The 15,594-nt window shown below is 39.0% G+C and overlaps 1 protein-coding gene across 1 annotated transcript; it reads right to left on the bottom strand.

The window, feature by feature from the left end:
* Window positions 1-3,841: 3,841 nt before the first annotated feature.
* On the bottom strand, window positions 3,842-9,543 carry eevs (2-epi-5-epi-valiolone synthase). The gene is made up of 5 exons (XM_070992125.1): window positions 9,401-9,543; window positions 6,146-6,779; window positions 5,593-5,832; window positions 5,141-5,393; window positions 3,842-3,939 (listed from the first exon to the last, which is right to left on the bottom strand). Exons 1-5 carry the CDS (start codon window positions 9,541-9,543, stop codon window positions 3,842-3,844), a joined length of 1,368 nt encoding a protein of 455 aa, XP_070848226.1.
* Window positions 9,544-15,594: the final 6,051 nt, after the last annotated feature.

The raw sequence follows: 15,594 nt of genomic DNA, 5'->3' as shown, positions 1-15,594 counted from the left end.
TACCTATTGTTTTAAATCTAGGGTGATAGATTGAAAGTCATGTCTACAAGCGACACGACTAACACTTGCTAAATCGATGTTAACAGTTGACAGGTGAATGTAAATAATGTACCGTCTTGTTTCACGATGATCCACATCTTTAGTGGTGTTCACTGGACCTTTTCGAGCAGTTAACAGAGCAAACAACCCTAATGTAAACATCAACATCCAGCACCGCAGTGCTAAACACTCGTGCTAGGTTAATCTACGGGACAGAAAAGCTATGCCCCCTAGCAAAAACAGAACGACGCACATGATACTGAGATTGTGGACCCAACTGCAGCAAAAAAGTTGAGTGCCTGGATACTTTTGTTTGCTTTTATTTGGTTTCGAGAGTAGAGTCTGAATGAGCAGGTGGTTGGTTATATCGACTGCCTCAATAGCAGCAAATCTTTCCGTTCAGTTGAAAAATCACTTCTCTTCATAACATTAAGGATCACATCCAACATTATGCTCTGATTTTCAGTTTTTACCTTTCTCTCGTAATTTCATATAAATTGCACAGTAAGAACTTTCCTCCATGTCATTCATTGCAGTTTTCACTTTCTGTCCTCCATCTGAATTTAACACGTCATCTGCGTCACTTGACTACAAACAACCTATTGCTTTGTAGGCACTGATCAACTATTTTTTCATCTTTATCTCCCATAACTCAGAGCCGAGTACTGAAGTGAAGTTTTCTCCCATCTCATATGTCTTTTTTATGTTTCTTGTTCAGAACTGGTTGCTAACCATTAGAGACATTTTTGTTAATCGTTAGTTGTTGCCTGTAGTTATAAAAAGGGGGTCACTAACATATTGTAGGCAGTACCTTTTGTAAAATAAATAAATAAATAAAATTGTTTTTTGTGTGAAAACTACAGCAGATCCATCAATCTATTTTATGAATATTCATGAATATTTATATCACATTTATGGGATAGTATGCAGTATATGAGACTGTGTTAGAAGACAATACTTCAAATTATTAATTAAAGTGTTTTATGAGACACAACTTCCATGAATAGGTGGTGTGTTCTACACTGCAAAACTTGACATGTCATTTAGTCTATTATTCAGTTCAATCTAATTTTCTTAAAACCTTGCAGTACTGTATATTATTTGCTATGTTAACCTCTTACTTACAAAATACTTACTTACACAATAATTTCCTTACAAAACTTGCTTACAAAATAATTTCCCAAATTGGGATCAATAAAGAAGCAGTCTAAAGTCTAGCCTAAAGTGTACTTTTTTCTAAAATATTCCACTTTCATATAATGTTTTGAAATTGTTCTAAGTGCACATTAACATACTGAATAACATGACTGAACTTGTCATGTTATATGTTCATGATGTTCATGAACAAATTAACCTTGAAATACACTGTGCCAAGCCTGTTTTTAGCGATAGTGGTTCATATGTTAAGTAAAAGTTTTCACAAAAAAACATTTACGTTATGTTTGTAGTAAAGTAGTAAAGTAAAAATACCAATTACCTAACTAGTCATTACCTAACCAGCTTTCCCTATTCATCTCCCGACCATGGAATTCCTTGGAAGGAATGAAACCAAAGTATTTCCACTTTGGAATGTGGTTCAGAGTAGCTCGAGGCCCAAACTGTCAGAGATGCCTATTATAACCACTGGAGGAATTCAACCTGATAGCAAAGAGCAATGTTTGTTTGTCAAAAAGTTATACTGCAGCTAGTGTCAACTATGGTACATGTACAGTTGAGTTTGCTATTAAGACAGCTAGCTTGAGTTAGAATTACAAACCAGTGGATATTAAATCCAAGGCCTCATGCATCACTAATGAATATGACTGTTTGGTTCAGTCATACTGCTCTCATCACATTGTTTCCAACAGCTGCAGAGGGCAAGCTCTGACAAAGCCCACTTTACCTGCCCTGTACCAAACAGCAGGCAACGTTAGCGAATTGCTGGTAAAGAGAGCTGAACATCTAGCAAGGTTAAACCCTCAATATTTTTCTCAGGATTTATTGGAGAACAAAACAGAGCAGCAGAGTGAATCTAGGCCAGGAACAATGTGCTAAGGTTGCCATGCTGAACAATAAAGGAAGTGTGAGAATTCTTCTGACCAAGTTTTACTTACATGTGTGTGAATTGTTTTAAATTGTGGGTGAAACACTTCTTTCAGTACCGAGTGGAGTACTGTATTCCAACAATGCCATCATTTTGTTGGGCAGCCTGGACTTTGAATGCCCTCAGTGTTTCCACAAAAAAGTAATTCAGTCAGAAAGAACATTACAATATTTCCATATTGTAGTGTATCTTCCACAAACTTTCTTTAATTGGAAACTTTGTAGGTGGATGGTGTTCATGCTACTTTCACAAGCTGTTTTGCGTTCAAAAGGATATCTGAAGGGGTCTGCCTGTCTATGTACACAACTGCTATGTTTAAGTTACTGTACTCTATAGCCATACATGGTTGGAAAGCTAAAATTCCTGTGATTTGATGTATGCAAATCATTTCAAGATACATTGACAACATCAGGCATTATCAATGGCAACTCAAACAAATAAATGACTCTAAAAATGAGCAACTTATCAATTAAGTTTCACAATAATCAACCCATTGATAACACACCAAAAAAAACAAAACAAAACAAAACAAAACAAAACAAAACAAAACAAAACAAAACAAAACAAAACAGTTGTGTGGTTACATTGGCAAAGGTCCAGACAATTCAATCCAGTAAAATATTTTGTCCAAAATACTATAATAATCAAAGGAAAGCTCTTTTATCATTTCAAATTTTCCGACAACGGGCTAATCTTCCGCATTTTCTTCATTATAACTGCTGTAAACACATATGTGCAGGTGATGTGTTATGTGTTATGTGGTGAGGTGTCTATGTGGCTCCGGCACTCAGACCTCTTGATTGACATCTTACTTGACCAATTAAATCTTCCATCTCATGTTCACAGGTGGCAATAGCCAATGAGGGTCTGCATAGTAATGAAGTACCTCATTCTCCTCCTCTGTGTAACTAACAAGCTAGTTGCAACTGATTGTGCAGATGACTGGCATTTGAAACAACCAATGATATTCTGAAAATGAGAATATGCAAGTTACATTTACAGTGATTCTGACTGCTGGGGACAACATTTCACACAAGAACAAAACCATGCATGTACTAAATGATTCAAGAGCAGCTTTCAATTTACTTCGGATATGCCTTTGATTTGTGACTAATTTCACAGGCATGGTAAAGGGTTTTCCTGAAACCTGTGTCCTAGGTGATTTAACGTAAACTTAGATTTAAGATTGACTAACTTGTGGCCTTACCTTATTTTTCAAAAGCTGGAATAATATACATACCAGTGGAAATAAGTCAACATGATTCACACTGCTTGATAAGGAGTAAAAATTTTAATGAGTCATACTTACAAATACATTTGACAGACACAACAAGAGAGTGATTAGCAAGCTGCTTGTTACAATACTTGCGTGCTGGTGCTTTATGAGCATGATCAAAACCAAAAAGGTGTTAAACAGTTTAAAAAAAAACAGATTTTGTTTTTTGATCTGTGACACAATACGTTGCAATGCATGGCAAAGGCAGCTAGTATCTGGCATTGTCATCATTTGAAGATAATGGATTGTAAGAACGCTGTAGGAGTGCTAATACGGTATCCCCACATTTGGCCTTGATGTATTGTAAAAATGGAATAGGCAAATGCTTTCATTGCTATTTTTTCCCCAATAATTTGGACAATGAAAAGCTTCACTATAAAATGCAATAAAATGTAAATATTATCTGAAAAACAAATTGAAATGGTAGTTATGGTATGGGCAGGTTAATGGCCACAGTTGCTGTCAGAGGAGATGCTCAGCTCATCACACCATTTTTCGTAAGCTGTCTGTAGAATCTCACAAGACGTGGTGTTAAAAATGTCTGCAATGAAAAAAAGAGAGGAAGGAGAACACGCTTTAACTATGCTCTACACATATTACATGAAGCATGAACAACAAAGCTCATACAACAAATGGTAACAGGTAAAAAAATAGTTACTTGTCAGTGCATTCAAAAAAGACCTAATCTAATGTTGTCATTTGTAGGACGAGGAAACATTTGCAGTGTTTTTTCATGTTTAGGCAACTAAAAGTAAAGTGAGGGATTGACACTGTAGTTAAAGGCAGGGCAGGTCCCAGTCTCCATTGTGGAAGCTTTTTTGTAGGCCCATCCCACCCGACCAGCATTCACGGCAACAAATTATTTGGTGCAAAATACATTTCCAAAGAAATTACATAGATGAAATTCTCTCAGAAGCAAAGTAAATTCATACAGAGCTTTCACTTTGGTAACTTTGGTAAATTAAGCAAATTCCCACCACTGACCATCAGTAGACATTGCTGACCTTTGAGAAATGGAGAACTGGAGAGTGAAATAGAAATAGAATGAATTATCATGCGCTGTGTTGCATCAAAGTTTATATAACACCCGTCAGCGTATAAGCTGCTCCACAAAAGAGCCATGGTTTTTAAGCCAAGCACAAAAACACTGAATTTGAATGAATTGTGTTAACTTTTTGTCTGGGTAGTAATCATGATAGCAAGCTTGATAACTGGACATTAGCGTACTAATACCGGCTTGCCTGGAGAGCAAATGCAAGGTGGCCTGGCAAGATAAAGTGGTATGTTGCCACTTACCTCATGAGCCACAGTAGCTCACCAATGAGCCTTACAACTATTCATTATGTCATCCAGCTTCCAGCCCCATATATTGTGCAAGGACCTGTCTATCCCTAAACACCATCCCACTGTTTAATTGTGTTTCCAAACTTTGCTCTCCATGTGAGTGTCTGGTTGTAGGCTGTTCTGTTTGCTTTCCACAGGCTGTACCATGTTAGTATTATGTTTTTATTTCTGGTGAGAACTGGCTGAGCCAGTCTCAGCTGCTAGATTCTCACCAACCAGATTGTACGATAATTACAGTGGTGTTTTCTTGCCAGGTTGGTTATCAATACAAAAAAGGTGCACCAGAAAACACCAGTTTGAACAAAAAGTCCTTATGGCAGTGAAAATATATTTTTTAAGATATGGGAATACTGTGTTTTTTTTTTTTATAAGGACAGTCTCATTTTTGTGACTCTTACCTGCTTGCCCAAGACCAACAGGCAGAGGCATTCTGACTAGGCCTCCAGAGTGCTTCAGCCTGTCCTGCAGAGACCTCTGTATGAGCTCCATGGTACAGGCCTCATGCCACACAGGCAGCTTTAGGCCTACCATGCAGCTGATGATCCTTTGCTTTTCTTCTTCTGTCAATAGACCACTCTCTTTGGACACGTAAACCATGTAAGACATATCAATGTTCACTGCCTCACCATGCAGCAGAGACGGGAGAACTTTCTGTTTGAAAAGGAGAAAAGTGAGATAATGCAAGTATGTGACTCTTTGTCATCAAAAACGAATGAACATGTTAAAACCTTATACTCCATAAAATCTCAGGTGTGTTGTTGACTCACATAGAATCAATTGTGTGTTATATAAAGTATGTCCAACATTCTGCATAACAAAAGATTTAAATAGAAGTAGAGAGATCAATCACCATCTCTAATGCTGGGCTGATAACGTGGCCAAAGTCCACAAGTCTGTTTAGGTCATCCTCCCAAAGGTTTGGGGCAAGCTCCTCCAGCATGGTTGTGATGGCAATGCGGGTTGCTTGTGATGCAACCTGTGAGCTGCTGTGCCCAAACACACTATTATCAGCCTGGAATTTCGTGTCCAACAGCATGCAGCCGTGATTCTCAAGAAGCTCAAAGAGGCCTCTGTGTTTCATCAAAGCCATCTGCAAAGAGAAAACGTGGAGAAAACTCAAATGAGCAGTTCAAACAAGAAAAAATACATCAATACAAATACATCATTTCTGAGAATCAATAGACATATCAGGTTACCACTTCTGCTGCTATCAATGGAATATGAAATGTCCCTTTGGTGACTCCTGCACTGTAAAATAGGGGCCTAATACTTTTATTGTTATGGAGCATGTCAACAAAGCATGTCATGCCATTAGCTAATGATCGCATTGATACTGGAATGATCACTCTGCCATGTGTATCAGCTTTAAGGTAAATGTTCCACATCCTGGGACTTTGACATACCTTTAACATCTCTGCCAGCCCATTGGAGATGTGACGTCGAGGAACAGTTTGTATGAAGGACAGGTCAAGGAAGACAGCTGTGGGTGGAATGTAGGCACCCAACTTGTTCTTGCAGTTTGCAAAGTTAACCCCTGTCTTTGCTCCCACACTGGCATCAATGTAGGAGAGCAGTGTGGTTGGGACCCTGATGTAAGGGGTGCGTCTTCTGTAGAGTGAGGCAGCCAGGCCCACTATGTCCATGCACACCCCTCCACCAATCGCAATGATTGGCTCTGTGCGGCGGTCAAGGGAGAATTTGTTGACCTCCTCTAGGATCTTCAAGGCCATTTCCATGGATTTGTTCTCCTCGGTGGTGGGTAGAGCTAAGATCTTGTACACAACATTGTTGGCCTCCATATATTCAGTTAACCTTGGACCATAGATTTTGTAGACTTCTTGGTCAACGACCACAAAGCGTTTGATTGGCTTGTTTGATTTTTTAACATCCTCCAGCTGCTGTTTGTCAGTGATGTGGCCTAACAGGAGTGTGTCATTGATTGGGTCCAGCAAGTCCTGAGTCTCCATTACCTTGTAAGTAAAGACGATGGGGCTGACCACCGTCCAACTGGTGCCTTGTTCTGTGATGCTCTCATAGCTGCCGCACAAAACACATGAGGAAATATTCATTGTAATGGCATGAATACCAATTATTGTAAACTGTTGTTTTAAAGTGCTTTCTCAGTTTTTCACTCTTCATTATGCCTAACTAAAACTAACTAATACAAAAACCCTCAACACAAAAATGTACTATATTCATGAGAATGATGTATGGAACGCACAGCCAATGACAGAGACACTCTGTCGTTCTGAAGACAAAACAGCAACTTTAGTATTCGGGATCAAAATTTACTTTTGGCATAAAACACGAGGACACAAGCACCTGTGTCCTCGTGTTTTATGCCAATCAAAACTCATATGCAAATAGAAAAACTAGAAAATATGTAAAAAAAAAACCCAACAATTTGAAATAAAGGAAACTTAAAATGAATTTGAATAAAAAGGAATTTAATACTCCTTTTCAACCAATTCTCCAACTAGGCCAAACCACAAACAGCAGCAGACATTAACAGGACCCCTGATTCTTCAGCACCAGTCTCAAAAATAGTTTCTCTGTTTGACAGAGGCCTCCGTCTGAGTCTCAAGGACCATTTAGCTAGAGCATAGTGAATATCTTTCTGCTCCCATCCACCACCAATAAACGATTAAATGTTAGTGCCTCCAAAAGCCTCTTACCCTGTTTTGGCTAGAAGCAGAATAAACAAGTTATTATCAGACCACTTTCTTCCTAAGGGAACAAACATGGCCAAAAAAAAAAAAAAACCCACACAGAACAATGTTCAGTGTGGTATTTGTCAACATTAAGATCTGTGAATCATGTGGATTTCATGATAAAATGACCTTATTTCTTTGTTTATTTCTTATCCGGCTGTATTTTTGGCGCAAGGCAGGGCACTGCTTTTGGAGACCCCAACCCCCTGTTTTCACCGTCATGTACAGAGGAGAGAAAATGAGGTGGTACTGCCACCATCATGTCCACTTGACTTCAAAAACAATCCCAATTTATTTTCAACACTAACTGAATCAACAGTTTGTGGATCTGATCTCTACAACTAAATCTGTTAGCCTTGCAGGTTTTCCATGCTGTTAAACATTATGTCAGATGTACAATTGTTCATGTCAAAGTCAAATCTACATAATTTCTCCCTTGACTTCAGTACTTTTCCACTACTAGCTTTCCAAAGATGTTTGGTTGATTGAAAGCTGAATTTCTGCATGTCTTTTACTTGCTTGAGGTCTGGCAATTTTCCAGCAGCTGCTAAGTTAAGTGTAGCCTCTCTCACTGACAATGTGAGTGACTTCAGGCCAGATTAGAATCAGTTTTACCTCCAGTTGACTAAAACTCTGCTTCTGTTATAGATACATGTTAGTCTGTCTCTGGTGTTACACATAAATCAGAGAAGACCTGGATTCCATTGAAAGATCTGGCATTACTTTATCTTGCTTATGATTGCATGATTATAATATTGTTAGCATTCAGCAGCATGTCCCATGAGTCTTAGCCATAGGTATGTTGTAAAACCACAAATCAGCCATAAGCTACTGTTGCACAACTTGTTCAAATTAAGGTGTTATATTTTTTCAAGTCACTACAGTAGTAAACAGCCACTTAGCTCAAAACACTAATCAAAGTTTGGCAGTGTGATGAACATGGAGTGACCATTTCCAAGAAAGATACAACACGTATTGTTTGTTCAAATGCTAGAATGACTTGATGCATGTTAACCTCTTGCACACATGCAAGTACAAAGCCTCCAAGAAGTCAAGGGGTGCATGGTTGCCATCACACAGCATGTGACACTGACACCGCAGTTCTAATCTTATCTCCTACCAGCAGTCTGCCTATGGTTTGCATGAACAAGGAAGGCAACTTTCCCTCACTACAACCACAATCTCTCCTTGACTTTAACCGAGCAGTTTGTCTAAATTGCACTGTGCTGTGACTGCTTCTTTGTCTTATCCCCCAGAAACTTTTTTGCAAATTACAGAAAAGAAATTTGATTCCTCAGTCAGTTTAAGTTTTCATTTGAATATCAGTGTCCTGTTGATTAATGCAAAATTATGATGTCTAATACTAAAGGTTCTACTTTGACATCTCTAGATGTTTCTTGAGTAATCAATGGATTTCAGATCTTATGCACCTTTATTGCAATGCATTTTAACCTAAACACCTGGGGCTGTATCTTCTGGCTAATGCTACCTTAAACCTTATGGCTACAATATTTTTGGCTACAACACACATTTAACTTTTCTTTTTCAACTTTTTTTCTTTTTCTTTTTTTGCAATATCAATCCAAACTTCACACAATTTATACACAGTAAATGTGACAGGCTTATTTCAGTTTGTGCAACAGAGACAAATACATACTAATTAATGAATCCTAAATGCTTGATTTTGTACATGACAGTGTTACCATCACAAATATTCAACAGCATCATTTTTCAAAATTGAACTCTAAGCTACTAAATATACTTTCAGAGATGGAGGAAAACTTTTCACATAAGAGATCTAAAGAAATATGCAAAATCAAAGTCATCCAAAAAGAAGATAAACAAAGGCACTGTCATATAGCGCTTGTATGAAATTATATGTGAAATGATTTCTCTGTAATTACCGTAATTTACATTACTGTGGGTAAACAACAATGTTATACTTACATTTTTGCAGGAGATACACAGTCACCTGTGTCCTTTTTGACCTTATTTGTGAGTTTGCGCTTCCAGGTACCTTTGACCCGTACTAAGCTAAACTCAGTTTTCTTTTCTTTGGTTTCATTGTCCTCCAGATGAACCTTTCCCATTCTTGTGGTGATGGCTGTGAGTTAGAGGTGTGAGAAGAGCTACAGTCTGAGTGAAGAGAGGCTCACTCCAGGAGTCTTTAAATACAGTGTAGTATTTAGAGGGTGCCCCTGAAACTAGGGAGGAGCATTTCTCTTTAGTGTTCTTCACGTGTCATTACATGTGTCATTCACTTACAAAATTTTTGAGTAGCTATGAGGTAATACCTGCTTTGCTGACTGAAAAATGGCAATTATATGGATCAATGAATTCCATTACTTAGTTGTATAACATGTCAGTTATTAAATGAAAGTCAAGGTAATGACACATATTTATTTATTTTTCAAATCACAAATCTACATAGGGGAAAACATTTAACTTCTATTTGGAGAAGTGAAAGAGACCCACAGATCCCCATGTGATGACACCACTTTAAAATATCCCTACATGGAGAAGATACTAGAAATAAGGATTCTAAAAGTGGAAATTTATCTATAATCTATCTATAATCTGATCGATTAATCCACTATCAGTATTACAGAAAATAAAACAATATCATCACCTCATGAAATTCAGAAATGTTTTCCATTTGAAGTCTTTCTTCTGTGCACTTCTTTGACGGACAGCTGCAATATCTTTTTGTGTTCCACTGCAGTCCTGAGAGAGCACACAATGAAAACTTGTAAACCCAGGATACGAGGAGCACTGTTCAATTGTTTTGATGGCTAACACACAGGTGACCATTCAGGTTGTCCAAAACAGTCACTATTCAGGTGTTCTACTTATACTTATACTTATACTTATACTTATACTTATACTTATACTTATACTTACTTATACTTACATTTAACTGTATGAATGATTATCTTCTTTCAAACAAATCTGAGACCAGGTGAAGTGTAATTATCTTATATCTTATCTTAATAGGGCAAAAATGGGGCAAAGTTTATTGTAACATAAGCTCATTCAACTCATTCCTGCTTGAACCTGATGGTAGACCATTTGTACCAGTGGAAGACTAACATGTCTTCAATGTATGTTGCACTTTGACTCCAGTTGTTGGGTTGGGTTATTGAGAACAAGATAACAACTTGCACTGGAATACTAACAACTACTGGCAGGTAAAATACGACAAAGTTGAACTTTGACAGTAACTCTGACAGACTTGAGTTGTTTGAGTTCAGATGAACCTGCCCACTCCATTGAGTTGATTGATTCCTCTGGATTTATGACATGAAACAGCAGTTTCTGCTGGAACTAACTCATAACAGCTGCAGTGGCAGCTGCTACAGACAAGTTTTTACTTGTCTTTACTTGCTTTAATTTGCTCAGCTCCAATCTTTAAACCTGGCAAGACCAGTGTGTTGGCGTTACACATCTGTGTTAAAATGACATTATATTCAGGTGGATGCGTTGGTCAATAGTGACTGGGGAGAGAAAATCAAATCTGCCTCCCCATGGAAATCTGTCAGCGTGGATGCAATATCAGACTAAATAAGGAAGCAGAATATAATTAGTTGACAGTTCTGTTATAGTATTTGACAAAGGTAACTCAGTATCATCCGCATGGCATACCATTACTTGCAGGTCAAGGGTGTGGTTCTAGCCTGAGGTGGACTCCCTTCTGAAAACACATCAGCACAGCTTATTGCTATTAACTAAGTCAGTTGCAAATCGTGCAGGAAGCTCCCACCAGACTCAGAGGAGATGTCAACCATTTTTAACATTACTACAGTAAATTTAGCTAACCATATAAACCATTAATGGCACTAGTTCAAATGTTGGTTATGCAACAATCTAACTACCAGGGCATTGCAAAATAACTCTGGTTTGCTTACATGCATTTGGGGTATATTTTTTGAACTAAGCAAAGAGGTCTATTATTTACTTGCTCTCTGACAGATCACTTGTAAATATTACAATTTTTACAATCAATGGATCAATTGACCAAGACGGTAATGCAGCTTTGATTAAACTGTATATATTATGATAATCAAAAGTGCAACTACAATAGATGATAATACACTGTATATTATTCCAGTGGCATTTGTAAATTCTTTCCTGAGCATGATATGGTCACTGAACTAAAACTACAACCAATTTCCTCATTAACATGTTCCAAGAATGACAAGTCTGAATCAACTGTGTGGGAAACGTTATCATATTCAGTTTAGCTATCAGGTCCAACTTGCATCTACTGCAGCTACACTTTAAAGCAAGACTATGTAAATTTTCAAAGAAGAAGTAACCTCTTCTTTTTACAAATGAAAAGTTGAATTTCTAAGAAAAAAAAAACCTTAATGAAATGAATACACTCAGGGGGTTGACTACTATTTTATTTGGTCTGCTATGTCTAGGAGTCTATAGTGGCTAATTTTCTCTGTAAATGACATAACTGAGTCAGTTTGCTCAATATATGACACTTCTCTTACTCTCTTATTAACTGGTGAATATTCACCCATTCACACACATATTTCACCCATGGCACAGTCATCAGGAGCAATTTGGGGTTCAATATTTTGGCGAGGGACACTTTGACATGCAGACTCGGGGAACTGGTAATCAAAAGTTTTGGAAAGTGGATCTTACTTGCTTGTCATTGACACAGACTTAAATTAATGAAAGAAACATAAGGTTACCACCATATTTTTGATCACTTTCATTATTTCTTGGTAATGTGCGAGTGTGACCTCCAGACAGCTGCTGTGCCTGTGACTGCAAACCTGGAATCAGGACAGAGAAAATATGAAAAATCTGTGAGCTGCACAGACTGTGAGCTACTGACTGAGAGAACTGCAGGTTGAAAAGAGTCTCTATACATGTTGCTGAAATCAGACAGACTTTTATACACAGGAATTCGTCAGCTGTGTAGCACAGATTTGGCTGACACGCTGTCCTGGACATGTCCTAACGCACTGGATCAGCTGTGGCTTCCAAATTAGCCATCCCTAATGATGTTTCTTACTGGCACAGCACTGGTGCCAGACAGAGAAAATCCACTCCAGCCAGGGCTGTGGGCTGACGTTGTCGGCCGCAAAGGCAAATCGAGCCAGAAATTTGATAAGAGGGCAGCAATGTTCTCACCAGCACTTGAACTCTCACTGCAACTATGTTGAGGCCAGGGAAACTAATCACACCAGAAACATTGAGGCAGGTCGAAAGCCAAGAAATAGCCACAAGAACACTGCGAGGCCCAAGGCCAGGAGACATTTTGCTAACTTAGTATCTGATAAGCCGAGGGCCAGAAATAACACAAGTAAACCCACACTTCATAAGTCAGACCATAATAAGTCTCACCATGAATGACAGATCTGTCAGAGCTAACAGAGCTGCTGCCAGGCAACCTCTCCACACATCCAAGTGACTGGAATATTATCATTCATATCATTCATGTTCCGACATTCTGTGAAAGAAAACTGCCTCTGAGTTCCTGAAAAAAAGACTTTTGCCCACTACTGGAGAAACTGATCGTATGTCAGTCAGAACGTAAATTCACACTGGGCCCTATTCTGACCTTGGGGAGAGGCATAGAATCTTTCAGCATGGCTGACATCAGAATGCCTCAATCATGTGATAAGGTTTATTGAAAATTTCAGTATCTTTTGGAACTGCAAAGAACGCTTTAGGCCTGATGGGGTAAATCTAAACATCACTGACTGCAGACTGCTCAGCGTCAACCTGCGTCTACATCCTCTTGGCATCAATGCATAAATAGGCGCCAAGTTCAGCCTGCACGGGCAGGCCCTCAAGTTCACATCACCCAAGGCATCCAGAGAATGTCACTGTCCCAGTCAGGGAACCAATGCCTTTCATCCCCCGCTTCATGGCATTCTCCAGGGACCCAAGCTCCACCTCAAACTCCAGGCAAGGAGTTAGTTAAAGCTGCCACACTGAAGCTCAGTCAAAATGGTGAACTATTAAACAAAAGTAACCACAGACATCATGACTCAGGTGTCTATCAGAAATGAGACAAATGCCATGCTGCTTCCTTAAACACACCGGTGATCTTAAACAGCCAGTGGCCTGGTCAAACACACTGTAGCAATCACAGACCATCTGATACCTTTCTCAGTAATCTTAGATTTGTCACTGAGCCACAGTCAGTCTCCTCTCCTGTCACAGAGTCCCTAAAGCTGAAATTAGCTCTGTGAGATCATTGGCTAACAAATCCTTTTTGGTTAATGATCTGATGAGTGAAAAGAACTTACATTTTATGTTTTTAGTTGAAACCTGGCTAAACTGCTGCTGGTGTAGCTACACTGACAGAGGTTTATCCTCCGAACTGTACTTTTTATCAGTCAGTCAGACAAAACAAGAGAGAAAGAGGCGTTGCAGCCAATTTTCTACACAGTTTCTACACAGTTGACAGTGACACTGACCTAGGTGAATTTACATCATTTGAACAAGTTTCTCTTGAGCTGAAAGCAGAATTATCAGTGCTCATCATTTCATTGTATTGACCACCAAGATATTCATTGATTTATGCAGGAATTCCCAGAATTGGTTGCACTTGGCAGAACTAGATATGACAGATTAATCCAGAATGGAGAAGTGAATATTCATATCAGCAAAAAGAACGAGTAAAAGGAACATTCTTGGTTCAAAAACGATTCATTAATGACAAGGCTGAAAAGTTCTGTAATATTATGAGATCATTTGAGTCACACAGCTATGACTGCTCTTTAAATGACAATACCATGTCATCTGCTTTAAATGCTGGTGCTCCACTAAAGGTTAAAAAGAGGTCGACTGACAGAATCTCTGCATGGTTAAAGTGTTAATGAGATTAAAAGAATCTGTCGAGCAGCTGAAAGAAAGTGGATGAAAACTGGGCTCACAGTTCACTGTAATATATACAAAGAAGCCTTGACTGTCTTTAACAAAGTAGTATGTCTGGCGAGAAAGGATTACTTCTCTAAGATTATTACAGAGAATGCTGGAACTCTAAAATATTATTCTCCACTATTGACCAGTGGCTCAGCGCTGCCCCCACCAGTCCCCAATTCTCTACATCAAACTGTGAAGAACTTGCATCGTTCTTCACTTACAAAATAACCTAAATCAGAACCAGCATTGCTGCTGATGTAAACACAGATGAGCTCAACAAACCCTGCGAAAAAGATGTAACCATGGGAAAATTCATCTATATTGTATTAGTTCTGCAAGACTGTCACTGTTCATGTCAGCTTGGCTAATATCCTCTCACCCACATCCTCGATGATGTCCATGGGGCAATCCAGGACAGAGCCAGCTTGTTCAATCTTTTTCTGTCCCTCTCAGAGCTTCCACAGCCCCAGCAGACCACTGTATAGAAAATTGCAGATGCCGCCACAGCATCAAGTTTTTAACAGTCTCCTACATATTTCAAAGGACCATAGTCTTCTACCGAACATGTGTAGATGACTTCGTCGCCTTCTGTACAGGATATCTGTGATGTTTGTCCAGGCCACTTTGTGGTAAAGGTGAACAAGTATACTGTGGTCAGCAGGTAAGGTAGTTGATGGTCCATGCAGACAGGTGGCTACTCAAGCGCCTTTCCAGCTTCCCCCCTGAGTATTGATGGTTGGATTGTGTTGAAAGTACTAGAGAAGTCCTCCACGCCAATGCCTGGTCGATATACTAACTGTAAGGGGTCCAGCTCACTGCTCACCAGGTGAGGGGGTTGGTTCAGTATGATCCTTTCCATCATCTTCATCGGGTGGGAAATTAAGGCTACCGGCCTGTAGCGGCTGGGCTCCCTGGGATGCGAATGAAGAGGAGCGAACACATTTGTTCAGTTTTAGCTGCACTGCACTGGCTTCCTGTGACATTCAGAATTGATTTTCCCTCCTTGTATACAAGCCATTATCTACTAGTACCAAGCTACATTGTTAAATCCCCTGTTCACTATTTCCCCCCAAGAACGCTGTGATCATCTGCAGTTGGTTTATTGGAGCTTTCCAGCAACAGCTGAAAGAAAATCGGGCATGCAGCCTTTGTCAACGTTGCCTCACAGCTCTGGAACAGGCTACCTATGGATATCAGGAAGGCAGCTCGCTGAATATTTTTTTTTTAAAAAGCTAAAAACTGTCTTC

The sequence above is a fragment of the Chaetodon trifascialis genome, chromosome 3 (assembly GCF_039877785.1).
Source record: "Chaetodon trifascialis isolate fChaTrf1 chromosome 3, fChaTrf1.hap1, whole genome shotgun sequence".
Taxonomy (NCBI): domain Eukaryota; kingdom Metazoa; phylum Chordata; class Actinopteri; order Chaetodontiformes; family Chaetodontidae; genus Chaetodon; species Chaetodon trifascialis.
This window is presented reverse-complemented; position numbering and strand designations above follow the sequence as displayed.

Coding starts and splice junctions, on each gene's coding strand:
- eevs (XM_070992125.1), bottom strand. CDS start 9,543: ATGGGAAAGGTTCATCTGGAGGACAATGAAACCAAAGAAAAGAAAACT. Junction 5,833..6,145: donor GGCTGGCAGAGATGTTAAAG/GTATGTCAAAGT, acceptor TTCTCTTTGCAG/ATGGCTTTGATGAAACACAG. Junction 3,940..5,140: donor TGTTGGTCTTGGGCAAGCAG/GTAAGAGTCACA, acceptor TTTTCATTGCAG/ACATTTTTAACACCACGTCT.